The 14,134-nt window shown below is 35.8% G+C and overlaps 4 protein-coding genes across 4 annotated transcripts; all 4 read right to left on the reverse strand.

Annotated features, from left to right (window-relative positions):
* Nucleotides 1–295: 295 nt before the first annotated feature.
* On the reverse strand, nucleotides 296–1,819 carry LOC116123147 (fasciclin-like arabinogalactan protein 2). Its single transcript, XM_031408951.1, has 2 exons — nucleotides 1,261–1,819; nucleotides 296–967 (listed from the first exon to the last, which is right to left on the reverse strand). Exons 1-2 carry the CDS (start codon nucleotides 1,780–1,782, stop codon nucleotides 296–298), a joined length of 1,194 nt encoding a protein of 397 aa, XP_031264811.1. The 5' UTR covers nucleotides 1,783–1,819.
* A 583-nt stretch (nucleotides 1,820–2,402) lies between these two features.
* Nucleotides 2,403–3,065, reverse strand: LOC116123164 (fasciclin-like arabinogalactan protein 2). The gene is made up of 2 exons (XM_031408973.1): nucleotides 2,501–3,065; nucleotides 2,403–2,426 (listed from the first exon to the last, which is right to left on the reverse strand). Exons 1-2 carry the CDS (start codon nucleotides 3,020–3,022, stop codon nucleotides 2,403–2,405), a joined length of 546 nt encoding a protein of 181 aa, XP_031264833.1. The 5' UTR covers nucleotides 3,023–3,065.
* A 4,323-nt stretch (nucleotides 3,066–7,388) lies between these two features.
* On the reverse strand, nucleotides 7,389–8,704 carry LOC116123067. The gene has a single exon (XM_031408851.1). The coding sequence runs from the start codon at nucleotides 8,245–8,247 to the stop codon at nucleotides 7,507–7,509; it is 741 nt and encodes a 246-aa protein (XP_031264711.1). The 5' UTR covers nucleotides 8,248–8,704; the 3' UTR covers nucleotides 7,389–7,506.
* Nucleotides 8,705–10,302: 1,598 nt separating this feature from the next.
* LOC116123165 lies at nucleotides 10,303–11,043 on the reverse strand. Its single transcript, XM_031408974.1, has one exon. It carries the CDS (start codon nucleotides 11,041–11,043, stop codon nucleotides 10,303–10,305), a length of 741 nt encoding a protein of 246 aa, XP_031264834.1.
* Between the last annotated feature and the right edge of the window lie 3,091 nt (nucleotides 11,044–14,134).

The raw sequence follows: 14,134 nt of genomic DNA on the forward strand, positions 1-14,134 counted from the left end.
TTGGTGTGAATTACGGGATACGTAGGCTGGTGCAAAATTTTGGTATAAAAATACTTGTGTCCGTAGCATTATTGTTTAATTGAGATTATAACCGATTTAGAGGTAGCTATTTAAGAATTTAATTAAATAAATACAAAGCTTTTATTATTATTTATTTGACACAGTTATCTAAAATAATTAAAATAAATAAAATATATTTACAATTAAATAGGATAAAGAGTAAATATTTTCCCAAATTGTAAAAGTAAAACTGGCGGCACTTTTATCCTTCTATATCTTTTCAATGGCGCNTCTCTTACATCAAAAATATTCCCATACACAAGCTTACAACCATCCAAATCAATCTCCCACCCTTCATTCTATCGACTCCATTCTGATCATCAGCGGTCGCATCAGCAGAATCATCTTCCGGCGCATCAGCCTCCTCCTCCCCCTTTTTCTTCTTAGCCGCCTTCGGTGCAGGCGCCACAACCTCCTTCTCAGGCTTAAACAGCTCTCTAGGTAACAAAACCTTGTTAACCTTATAAATCATTAACGGCTCTTTATCCTTCACCGTTCCCGTTATCCTCGCCGTCATAACTTTCGTCTCTAATGTCACTACCTCGCCGTCATTCTGCACCGTGAAGTCGTACTTGTTCGCGCCGTCCGTCGCTAATGTGTTCATAACTCCGTTACTTGACTTCAACATCTGCAGGGACTGGTACACCGGAATGCCGTGATACAACAGTAATGACAACTTGTGCGCTGCCGTCAGGTTCTTGTACTTGGGCATGAAACCGTTAAGGACGGTGTCGGAAGGACAGAAGACCGTTAATCCGCCGTCGAGATTTTCCTCGAAAGTTGACTGAGCTCCGGTGGCTATTAACAAGTCGGCGAAGGCTTTGCAGCCTTGCTTCGCCATAATAGCCGTTAGATTGAGATCGCTTGGTCCAGGAGTTGGGGCTTCAGCTTCAACTGAGTTTAGAGGCTGAGAATAAATTTAAAATAAAGTTAAGATTAAGTTTGAAATATATTATACGTTAAATACAAATTTAATTAAAAATATTCGATGTGTCCCTCAAATATTAATTTAAAAGCAACAAAAATGAGTTTTCTCTTGCATATATTAGTAAATAAATTATTTAATTTTGAAAAATATATAAAATTTAATTTATTATCTTCTCTAAAACTCTGTATAGTATATCCACTAGGAATATATAGAAATTAATTTAAAATAATGAATAATTACGTTGTAATAAAAAATTTTGAATAATTAACAACCTGGCTAATCTGCAAAACGGAGATATTGTAGGGCATCTCCACCAAAGACTTGACGTAACTAGCATCAAGCTTGCCGTCATTATCTTCAGTGCCAAACCCAACTTTGCCTCCTTTAATATCAGTAATATTAACGTAACCGGACGAACCAGCAGCTGAACCGGTGGCCTGGAACATACTGGAAGCCAAAGCAGTGCCATTGGTTATCTGATGGAGCTTCTTAGAGCCGAAGTAGTCGGTGAGGACATGGAGCGAGAGAACGTTCCTGAGAGTATAGACGGAGTATTGTTTTGAAAGAAGTGATGACATGGCAGCATTGTCGAGAGCGAGGACGGTGATGGTCTGACGGCGGTTAATTTCGGCGGCCAGGTGGGTGACGGTGAGGTAGTGGTTGAAGGTTGAGAATTGCGGGTGTTTGGCAAGTATGCGGGTGATGTTGTGGGCGTGGGAGGTGGAGGTGGAGGAGAAGAGGAAAAGAGTGAGAAGAAGAGGGAAGAGGACGGCGGTGGTGGTGAGTGGTGCCATGGTGATGGAAGTGGGGCTGTGTTTGTACTTTGCATGTGTGTTATTATAAGTAGTGGGGGATTTGGGAGTATGTGTTGGATAATTTAGTGCCAGCTTGGTAAGTTGGTAGTAATCAGGGCCCACAGTGTGGGTGGGTCCAGTCACCATTGTGGTGTCTGTTATCACAACGTTACAACAGTGTTTTTTAAATGTAATATGATTTTTCCGTCTTTCAATTTAAATGTAAAATGAAACCGACAGCTGAATCCATTCATCATCCACAATGATGAAAATGAAAATTTATGATTTTTAATTGAGGCCTTAATTAGGCAACGAACAACATTATTATAATTGCTATTTCAGTCCAATTTAATTTGTATAGATTGATATGTATGTGTAATTGTCTCAAAATATTAGTAGCTTTATTTATCCATATAAAATAAGTTATAGAATAGGTTAAATCTGAATAAAATTAATTTTTTCAAGTTCCTTAATTTACTAAGCCTACCTAAATGTCATAAATTAATTGACTTTGTTGAATAATAAACAAGACGAGGTCGTTTTCTAATGTCTGCTTCTGCTAAACACCTCATGCATAAATAATGATGNAAAAATATATAAAATTTAATTTATTATCTTCTCTAAAACTCTGTATAGTATATCCACTAGGAATATATAGAAATTAATTTAAAATAATGAATAATTACGTTGTAATAAAAAATTTTGAATAATTAACAACCTGGCTAATCTGCAAAACGGAGATATTGTAGGGCATCTCCACCAAAGACTTGACGTAACTAGCACCAAGCTTGCCGTCATTATCTTCAGTGCCAAACCCAACTTTGCCTCCTTTAATATCAGTAATATTAACGTAACCGGACGAACCAGCAGCTGAACCGGTGGCCTGGAACATACTGGAAGCCAAAGCAGTGCCATTGGTTATCTGATGGAGCTTCTTAGAGCCGAAGTAGTCGGTGAGGACATGGAGCGAGAGAACGTTCCTGAGAGTATAGACGGAGTATTGTTTTGAAAGAAGTGATGACATGGCAGCATTGTCGAGAGCGAGGACGGTGATGGTCTGACGGCGGTTAATTTCGGCGGCCAGGTGGGTGACGGTGAGGTAGTGGTTGAAGGTTGAGAATTGCGGGTGTTTGGCAAGTATGCGGGTGATGTTGTGGGCGTGGGAGGTGGAGGTGGAGGAGAAGAGGAAAAGAGTGAGAAGAAGAGGGAAGAGGACGGCGGTGGTGGTGAGTGGTGCCATGGTGATGGAAGTGGGGCTGTGTTTGTACTTTGCATGTGTGTTATTATAAGTAGTGGGGGATTTGGGAGTATGTGTTGGATAATTTAGTGCCAGCTTGGTAAGTTGGTAGTAATCAGGGCCCACAGTGTGGGTGGGTCCAGTCACCATTGTGGTGTCTGTTATCACAACGTTACAACAGTGTTTTTTAAATGTAATATGATTTTTCCGTCTTTCAATTTAAATGTAAAATGAAACCGACAGCTGAATCCATTCATCATCCACAATGATGAAAATGAAAATTTATGATTTTTAATTGAGGCCTTAATTAGGCAACGAACAACATTATTATAATTGCTATTTCAGTCCAATTTAATTTGTATAGATTGATATGTATGTGTAATTGTCTCAAAATATTAGTAGCTTTATTTATCCATATAAAATAAGTTATAGAATAGGTTAAATCTGAATAAAATTAATTTTTTCAAGTTCCTTAATTTACTAAGCCTACCTAAATGTCATAAATTAATTGACTTTGTTGAATAATAAACAAGACGAGGTCGTTTTCTAATGTCTGCTTCTGCTAAACACCTCATGCATAAATAATGATGTCCACATTTATTCAATTTATTAATTTGTATTAATAATATAGATGAAATAGAAGTGGTTAGTGTGTGGGAACCATAGCCATACTGTCGGTTGCAGCGTACACCCAAGAAAAGCCAGGCTGGGACTCAAAAAAGTCAGAAGATGCCGTATCAAATTGGGCCACGTGGACAGTGATGCTTTGCAGTGACATGTCAGCAGATACCACCACCGACGATCTCTCACAATTATTTTGACGGTTGAGATTTTGTTTTCAACCCAATTTCTATTTTCGTTTTGGATTACAGCTGTTGTTACTTTTGTACCTACTCTTATTTTGTCCTCTTCTAAATGCTGATTAACAGCTTAATTAATATAATAGAGCAAACAACTTTTCCCACCCAAGGTTTGCCTAAATGACACTTACACACCCAAAAAGTTTCAAAATACAATTTCTCATCCAAACTTAATATCTCATTAATGCCTAAAATATACATCACTTTCTCAGCTAGCATTCGACAATTTACCAGAAGTTAAGGTAAGAGAGATTTTGTAGAGTGAAGGTTGTTGGATCTAATGGTGGTGACTGGTTGAATATTCACCGTCGAAATTAGTTGAAAATCAACTAAAAATTAAAACCTTAGCTTTTCAGTAGCCAGTAGTTAACGAGAAATCATGTGTCGAAATAAGAAAGATTTTATAGAAAAGAGATTGGAGGTTTAAATGGTGATGACGGAGAGAATTTTTATCATCGGAATCAGTTTTGGATAATAACGGAATATTAACTTTGGGTGGGAAAATGATATTTTGAAATCTTTTTGGTGGGAAAGGGTCATTAAGGTAAACCTTGGGTGGGAAACATTCTTTACTCATTAACATACGCATATCAATTTGTAATAATATATCAATCTATAATTGAAAAAAATCTGTAGATATTTAAGAGTCCAATTAGTGTGACTTTGAATTTATAAAATCTATAATTGAAAAAAATCTGGAAAAGATATTGTCCTGGGTCCAAATCAACCTACTTATTACAAAGGTAGGGAACAATAATAATATTGTTGATAAAACATTCCACTTCTATTTCCAATCACTGCCTTGGTTCTTCAAACATTCTCTTCGTGTCATGAAGGAGATGCTGATAATCGTGCGAATCTCAATTTGAATAGGTAGTGCTTATATACATATCATATATATGAAAATATACATTTATAAAGTTTTTCTACTACTGAAATGGTACATATTTATGTGGGTCTTCTGCTACTTTGGTTTGAAATACCAAAGAGAAACTAGAGAATCTGCTGGTTGAGTTTTACGAATAGGAAGACTAAATCGAGAAAGAAAATAACAATCAAACAAAATAGCTGAGTGTAATTTAAGCTGATCGATGTCCTCCCTGTGCAGCCAGTCGAAGCCCCAAATTAGCTTTCCAACTGTAGCTAGATATTTATGAATAAGCTGATAGCTATAGATACCTTTGTTAAAAATAATTATCTAAAGACTATATATATATATATGAGGCAGGCAACTGGTAGGTAAAGATTGAATCTTCTCTCTTATGCTTCTCTTTTGGAACAACAACGTGGTGGGGAGATCTCTTTGGAAGACTATCAAAAGCTAGAGCTTGTGCTTTGCTGTTTTAGTGAACTTTGTAGGACCTCCATAATTTACAAGAACCTTGTATCTTGCTACCTTTTCTACTTTTAAGTTTTAACAAATCACATTACAAAAGAATTTCTATACACGTTCCACCANTTCATATTAATACTTTGTGAAGTGAGACAGGTTTTGATAAATATATTAATGGTGGTTTTGGTTATTTTGATATATACACCAAGTTTTATATAAAACTTATCTTCCATACAACCAAATATTCTTTTTATTAAATGTATAAATAATTTAAATAGTTTCATTAACGATGTCATCATCGTCATCTAAAATATACGTACAAGTTCATATATAAAAATATGTAACATTATCAATTTTTATAATATCTCATATCTCATACCTAAAATCACTTAAATTTTATAAAGTGTTAGTTTTAAATCATCATAGAAAAGACAAAAACCTTGGAGATCCTTTAAAATACAATTTTTATTTTACAAAAGCTCATACTCTTAGCTCGCTGAAGAGTTCTTTTAAGTTAGCTATTGGTTTAAAGTTCCATTTACTATTGATTTTAGTGGTGTGATTATCACTATATTTGACTATAACTATTTAATTCATAAGTAATAAAAATATAATTACTTACAAGATAAATTAGAATATCTATAGCTGCATANTTTTTTGGAGTTGCAGAGAAGGAGGGAGATGTTGGGTCCGTTGGATTAAGGGGGTAATAATACATCGGGTGTGACACGTGGGGTTATATTGGCCGTTTATTTGTCGATAAGAGTGGAATGCGTGTGAAATTGTAGAGGGTAGGATTTGTTGGTGGGGTGGAGGAACGGAGGGGTGAAAAGATGACACGTAGTGGGAGTGAGAGTAGGGGAGTTGGTGTGTTATGTTTTTAGAATCTGAAGGCGGCTGCTGCGGCTTGAAGCTAGAGGAGGGAAGTTGATTATCCAAATCTGACCGTACAAGTTTAGACGTGGTAGTAGGGGAAGCGTTGATTAATATAAATAAACAAAACTAGTTGATAAATTAGTTTCAACTGGAGAGTGGACTTAAAAGATTTTAGTTGGGAATCCAAAATTCAGTTAAATCTATGTTTAATTAGGTAAAACAGAGTCAGTGGAAAGGATGTGATGGTTTGGTTTTATATAATAAGATAAGAGCAGTTGTTTCAACGCTAAAAGCAGGGAAAATAATGGAAACATTATATAGAGGACAGGGATGGGAGGAGGAAGAAGACAAAGTAGGAGCATGAAGAGGTAGATTTCCCATACTGCTTCTCAGGCTCATTAATTCAATTCTTGGTTCCCATGGCCATGGCCATGGCCATATCTCCACCAGGTGATGATCACTGTTTTGCACAAATGGAAAGAATTACTTGGTTTGACTTCGCTTTCGGTATCTTTGGTATAGTATCTTGTTTGACTTGGTTTAGTATTCAGATTTCGTACACACCTCTTTCTCCGCTTTACATGCCTTCTCTCTCGTTATATGTTTAAAAGAGAGTAACGTTACCCAATAAATCTTTCTTTCTTCCACACAAATGCAGATCTCTATTCCTTTAGGTGATTGTTGGCACAACAATAGAGATCGATAGCCAGTCTGCTTCAACAATCTTCGCATAATAATAATACAACTCCAACAAACAGTCAAAACATATGACAGTGAATATTATCCCAAAGAGATGGATCAGAGGACCAAAACCAGGATGATGGAATAACTAAACACCCTTCATTAACATGAACCCTGCACCATGTGAACTAACTAAGCTGTACAAGAATATTAGCAGTTTCCTATATACCAAATGTATTATAATGTCTCTACTGTATCTGATCAAAATCTGTGAAATACATCTAAAATCATGCTCTAATCTTGGCACTGAGTTGTCTCCAGGGACCCACAAAATGTTAGGCCTGAAACATGATATCATACCAAATGGACAACAAAAAGAAACATCAGTGGAAAAAGAAATTAATAAAGCAAGCGGAATTCAATCAATGGTGGCCACAGCCTTTGAACTTTTAACACTTTAATGTGCACAATTAAGAGATAACTAATAAAGTGGCCGTGATACAAGTTCTTTAATGGGTATCCAATGTTTTTTAGTGCAAGATTGAACATAAAATCAGAAGCTTCACAGTTAACAACTATATATATATATATATATATTATAACACAGCAGCACAGCGGTATAAAATGTTTGAAACTTTCCCCTAATCTGTAACAACAAATCCCTGATCAAGGATCAAAAACTTTTAAAATTACTGATGATCAAGCTGTAACTCTATTAAAAGATCAATAATTAAAACTCATGCTTCAATCTCAAACCTTGAACACTTGATGGAGCCCATGGATATGTCAATCTCAATCAAGTTGTCTTCTTCATTCATGTCATTAATCTCTGCCAAGAGTTCCATTAAACTATGTTGCTTCAGAATGGACTGCTGCAAACTACTAAACTTGGGCACAACTTCTTCCTTATGCCCAACATAGTGCCCACTCGGAAGAGCAATTTCAATGAGACTTTCTTCATCAGAAATAGATCCATCAGAGCAATCTGGACTCTGGTACACAATATCTCTGAATGGCCAGTCCACTTCAGAATCTTCACTAGTTGACAACTGATTAAAGCTTTCGCTTTCTGATAGCAAATCAGGTGACGATCTGTTTGAGTAGTCATGATGAATCTGATGCCCTATCGATTCTCCTTCTTGTTCTTCTTCCTTGTGCGGTGTCACAGTTTCATTTTCAGGCTGCTTCATTGATACATCGTCCTGGAGATCATCAGTTGACTCAGGAATAGCCTCTTCAGTGACTGAGTTGTTTACTACTGAAGCTGGTTTTTGCTTTGTGAATGTGAAGAAAACGGTGGATATAATCAATACTATAGCTGTGAGAAGTACTGATGATAAGAACCCAAAGCTGAAAAAACCAGCAAAAACTGGAGAAAGAACAAGAACAACAACCCATGATATTAATGGCTTTTTAAAGAAACAGAAAGGAGAAGCCATTTGATGATCTTGATCAGTTCTGTTTTCCAAGTCCTTCATGGACTAAGAAAAGGTACCTCTTACTTTAAACTGTTATTAATTTACAAAAAGGTTATTTCTTTTTCTTTTTATTGGACTCACGGATCTGCAACTAAGATCTACTGGCGATAGAAAGAGATGATGAAAAATATTTACACAATCAAGAAACAGAAAAGCACTGTAATTTTTCTAGCTAGCTCCATTGAGAACTAATTAAGTAAGATACTGTGGTGATGATCATAATAGCTACACATAAAACTGGTCCAGTAAATTTAAAAATGGAGCTAGCGAATGCAATCGAGGAGACTTAAGGACAACTACAGAATCTTGAAGAGCATGAAATTAATCTCAAATAACCTTTTCCTACTCAGATATCATGCACGAAAAACAAATAACAAAAAAGGAAAGGTGGGTTTATATGAGATTTGAAGCTGCAGTGTGAAGATCAAATAAATAGGAATACTAAAACGGAATGAAGAAGGAGAAAATGTGAATTTATACTGTACTATTACCTGTGTTTTAGAGATTTGAGGAACACAGGTAATACCTGAACTGGCTTAGCAATGGGGAAAAAAACAAGTTACAATAAAGAAAGACAAAATTTAGAGCTGATATAAGTGGACCTGCAGTGAATGTGAAACTAAACTAATGAGTAGTGCAATTGGTTGTTTCTTTGATCACAGACTCACATTTCCCAAGCACCCCATTGCTCCTAAAGTACTGGGTTTTCTTTTACTATCACCAATCAGGTGGTGTTTCTCTGTGACTGATTCTCTTGAAAAACCCAAAACCCCTGGTTTCCCTGTATTGATTTACAGTCTCAATAGCTTGGGAATGAGAGAAGCCATGTGCAAACACCTGTGCTAACCACATGGCATTTTCCCTCCAACTTCAATCACTAAAAAACAAAACCCAAAACGAAGAGTAGCATTATATATTATTTTCCACTACTGCCATTTCCCAGCAACCCCAAGAACCCTACTGTTTGAATTTCAACTACTCTTCCTCAAACTGAAACTTCATCAAAGATGAACAATACACCATTTTGTTAAATAACTCAAAAAGACTAGCTTTCTCTGCAGAAACAAATTAAAAACTTCTCTCTAGTTTGTAACCATCATTTAGACCTCATGTTTTGCAATGGAGACTAAAATAATAAATGAGCAAGTTTATATTAACTAATTAACTTTTTAGCGACTAGCTTTTGGAAAGCATAAGAAGCACATGCAGTCAAAAAACATATTTCGGCTGTAGCTTTGTTGCAATGACATCAAAACTTTACATGAAATCCCATAAGACTAGTGTTAATTAATTGCGCATGTTGCTCTATATATCACCTGTTGTAGAAAACACTTTAATCTGGTAGCTAGCTAGTGACGGACCAATTACAAAAGGCTAGGTAGAGGAAAAGAAAACAACAAAGAACATTTTCTCATTAAACAACTGTGTGAGAAACAAAAGATAGAATATTCAGATGTGCAATCACTTCAACTGATAAAATCCAAACGTATCCACGAGTTTAACGACAATCCAAATATTCCCCCTAAACCAATCTTGAAGATAATGTTTTCTTTAATTATTAATTGGGTGTCATTCATATGTCAAATTCATCGCGTCAGAAGGTTGATGATATGTTAGGTAATTGATAATAATGATATCTGATTAAAATTCTATTGTAACCAATTCCAATTCTAGCAAAACATAATGCTACGGAAAGTACTCCTAAAATAAGTAAACCATAATGGTAATAATAATTCAATCAATGGTGGCCACAGCCTTTGAACTTTTAACACTTTAATGTGCACAATTAAGAGATAAAAAATAAAGTGGCCGTGATACAAGTTCTTTAATGGGTATCCAATGTTTTTTAGTGCAAGATTGAACATAAAATCAGAAGCTTCACAGTTAACAACTATATATATATATATATATATATTATAACACAGCAGCACAGCGGTATAAAATGTTTGAAACTTTCCCCTAATCTGTAACAACAAATCCCTGATCAAGGATCAAAAACTTTTAAAATTACTGATGATCAAGCTGTAACTCTATTAAAAGATCAATAATTAAAACTCATGCTTCAATCTCAAACCTTGAACACTTGATGGAGCCCATGGATATGTCAATCTCAATCAAGTTGTCTTCTTCATTCATGTCATTAATCTCTGCCAAGAGTTCCATTAAACTATGTTGCTTCAGAATGGACTGCTGCAAACTACTAAACTTGGGAACAACTTCTTCCTTATGCCCAACATAGTGCCCACTCGGAAGAGCAATTTCAATGAGACTTTCTTCATCAGAAATAGATCCATCAGAGCAATCTGGACTCTGGTACACAATATCTCTGAATGGCCAGTCCACTTCAGAATCTTCACTAGTTGACAACTGATTAAAGCTTTCGCTTTCTGATAGCAAATCAGGTGACGATCTGTTTGAGTAGTCATGATGAATCTGATGCCCTATCGATTCTCCTTCTTGTTCTTCTTCCTTGTGCGGTGTCACAGTTTCATTTTCAGGCTGCTTCATTGATACATCGTCCTGGAGATCATCAGTTGACTCAGGAATAGCCTCTTCAGTGACTGAGTTGTTTACTACTGAAGCTGGTTTTTGCTTTGTGAATGTGAAGAAAACGGTGGATATAATCAATACTATAGCTGTGAGAAGTACTGATGATAAGAACCCAAAGCTGAAAAAACCAGCAAAAACTGGAGAAAGAACAAGAACAACAACCCATGATATTAATGGCTTTTTAAAGAAACAGAAAGGAGAAGCCATTTGATGATCTTGATCAGTTCTGTTTTCCAAGTCCTTCATGGACTAAGAAAAGGTACCTCTTACTTTAAACTGTTATTAATTTACAAAAAGGTTATTTCTTTTTCTTTTTATTGGACTCACGGATCTGCAACTAAGATCTACTGGCGATAGAAAGAGATGATGAAAAATATTTACACAATCAAGAAACAGAAAAGCACTGTAATTTTTCTAGCTAGCTCCATTGAGAACTAATTAAGTAAGATACTGTGGTGATGATCATAATAGCTACACATAAAACTGGTCCAGTAAATTTAAAAATGGAGCTAGCGAATGCAATCGAGGAGACTTAAGGACAACTACAGAATCTTGAAGAGCATGAAATTAATCTCAAATAACCTTTTCCTACTCAGATATCATGCACGAAAAACAAATAACAAAAAAGGAAAGGTGGGTTTATATGAGATTTGAAGCTGCAGTGTGAAGATCAAATAAATAGGAATACTAAAACGGAATGAAGAAGGAGAAAATGTGAATTTATACTGTACTATTACCTGTGTTTTAGAGATTTGAGGAACACAGGTAATACCTGAACTGGCTTAGCAATGGGGAAAAAAACAAGTTACAATAAAGAAAGACAAAATTTAGAGCTGATATAAGTGGACCTGCAGTGAATGTGAAACTAAACTAATGAGTAGTGCAATTGGTTGTTTCTTTGATCACAGACTCACATTTCCCAAGCACCCCATTGCTCCTAAAGTACTGGGTTTTCTTTTACTATCACCAATCAGGTGGTGTTTCTCTGTGACTGATTCTCTTGAAAAACCCAAAACCCCTGGTTTCCCTGTATTGATTTACAGTCTCAATAGCTTGGGAATGAGAGAAGCCATGTGCAAACACCTGTGCTAACCACATGGCATTTTCCCTCCAACTTCAATCACTAAAAAACAAAACCCAAAACGAAGAGTAGCATTATATATTATTTTCCACTACTGCCATTTCCCAGCAACCCCAAGAACCCTACTGTTTGAATTTCAACTACTCTTCCTCAAACTGAAACTTCATCAAAGATGAACAATACACCATTTTGTTAAATAACTCAAAAAGACTAGCTTTCTCTGCAGAAACAAATTAAAAACTTCTCTCTAGTTTGTAACCATCATTTAGACCTCATGTTTTGCAATGGAGACTAAAATAATAAATGAGCAAGTTTATATTAACTAATTAACTTTTTAGCGACTAGCTTTTGGAAAGCATAAGAAGCACATGCAGTCAAAAAACATATTTCGGCTGTAGCTTTGTTGCAATGACATCAAAACTTTACATGAAATCCCATAAGACTAGTGTTAATTAATTGCGCATGTTGCTCTATATATCACCTGTTGTAGAAAACACTTTAATCTGGTAGCTAGCTAGTGACGGACCAATTACAAAAGGCTAGGTAGAGGAAAAGAAAACAACAAAGAACATTTTCTCATTAAACAACTGTGTGAGAAACAAAAGATAGAATATTCAGATGTGCAATCACTTCAACTGATAAAATCCAAACGTATCCACGAGTTTAACGACAATCCAAATATTCCCCCTAAACCAATCTTGAAGATAATGTTTTCTTTAATTATTAATTGGGTGTCATTCATATGTCAAATTCATCGCGTCAGAAGGTTGATGATATGTTAGGTAATTGATAATAATGATATCTGATTAAAATTCTATTGTAACCAATTCCAATTCTAGCAAAACATAATGCTACGGAAAGTACTCCTAAAATAAGTAAACCATAATGGTAATAATAACAGCAGGTTTAGAGCGAAAAGAAGAAATGAAAGCACATGCTGTTTGCCTGTATATCATTTATATGATAATCATTTTAGAACAATTAATAAATTTCATTCACATATATAGGACAGAAACCACACATCTTGCTATCTTACAAGACTAATTTACTTTATAACTTTAATCTTTTCAAAAGCAAATATATATGGTTCAATGCTCAAAATGAACATATTAGTAAAATTGGTTGGAGTGGGTGATGCTTCTGGGGCAACCCAAGCTGATAAAGAGAGTTACTACTCGTGATTCAGGCTCTTCTGTTTCCAGGCAGCGCCTCTAACGATGGTTCAATTAGAATGCTTTTTTTTTTTCTTTTTAACAGATGGGCCATCAATTAATGTGGCTCTCTCTACCAACCAAAAGTACTGCTAGCCCCACTCTTTCTGTTAGTGGCCGCTAGCTGCAAATGCAATGCATTAGTAGGGCTCAATTTAAACTGATATATGCTTATTATATCTTGGGAAATGTTAAAAAAGCAAATCAATTTGGTAAAGTTATAAAGCTTTGGTCATTTTTAAATCCATGCTCGCAGAAGATTATAATGTTAATTTTACTGTACGAAAATGAAACTCAAGAATTGTGAAGACTGTTTGAAGATGTGTGGTTTCAGACTTCCAGTCCCCACACACTTCATGAAATCATGCGGACTGCGGATGTAAGTTATTAGTAATGTTAAATTTGGAAAGATCGTGGACGATTCGATCTAGCGCCGATGAGCAGAAGCCATGTTCATATATAGCTACTAATATCTTTCACATGCAACAACCCTTTACTAATCATCACTGAATATTCTATGATACATGCATCTTTTTAGAAGGAGTATTTTAGGCGTAAAATAATGGAAAGTTCAACTGTAGGATGTGCGAGGTTGATCAGTAATATAAAAGAAATGCAAAAATGATGGTGCCACTTGTCGGCAAGTTGTGCAAATAAAGCAGTGCCGCATGAAACCCTAACTAGATTGCCTTTTGCCCTAAAATTTGACTACAACACATTGGAAACAAAGTGAAGAATGTTGAAGAAGCATTTGTCTTGAGAGATGAAGAAATTCGACCAGTATTGTTGGGGAGTGTAACTTACGGAATGTTTTAGCTGTGAATGGGAGGGGACCATATCTAAATCTTGATGAATGTTTCGTTGTTTTTGTAAATTGGATAACAAAATCTTCCCTTGATTCATGAGCCACCACTTGTTCTCATCTTTCAGAACAAACCAACCAACATTGCCCTCCATTATTATTCACTTTTGCCTTTCACCAACTCCATGTGGGCCTGCCTTCATTCAGCCCAAAACAATCTATACAAGAAGCCCTTGACACCGG

This window comes from Pistacia vera, unplaced genomic scaffold, assembly GCF_008641045.1.
Source record: "Pistacia vera cultivar Batoury unplaced genomic scaffold, PisVer_v2 Contig140, whole genome shotgun sequence".
Classification (NCBI taxonomy): Eukaryota; Viridiplantae; Streptophyta; class Magnoliopsida; order Sapindales; family Anacardiaceae; genus Pistacia; species Pistacia vera.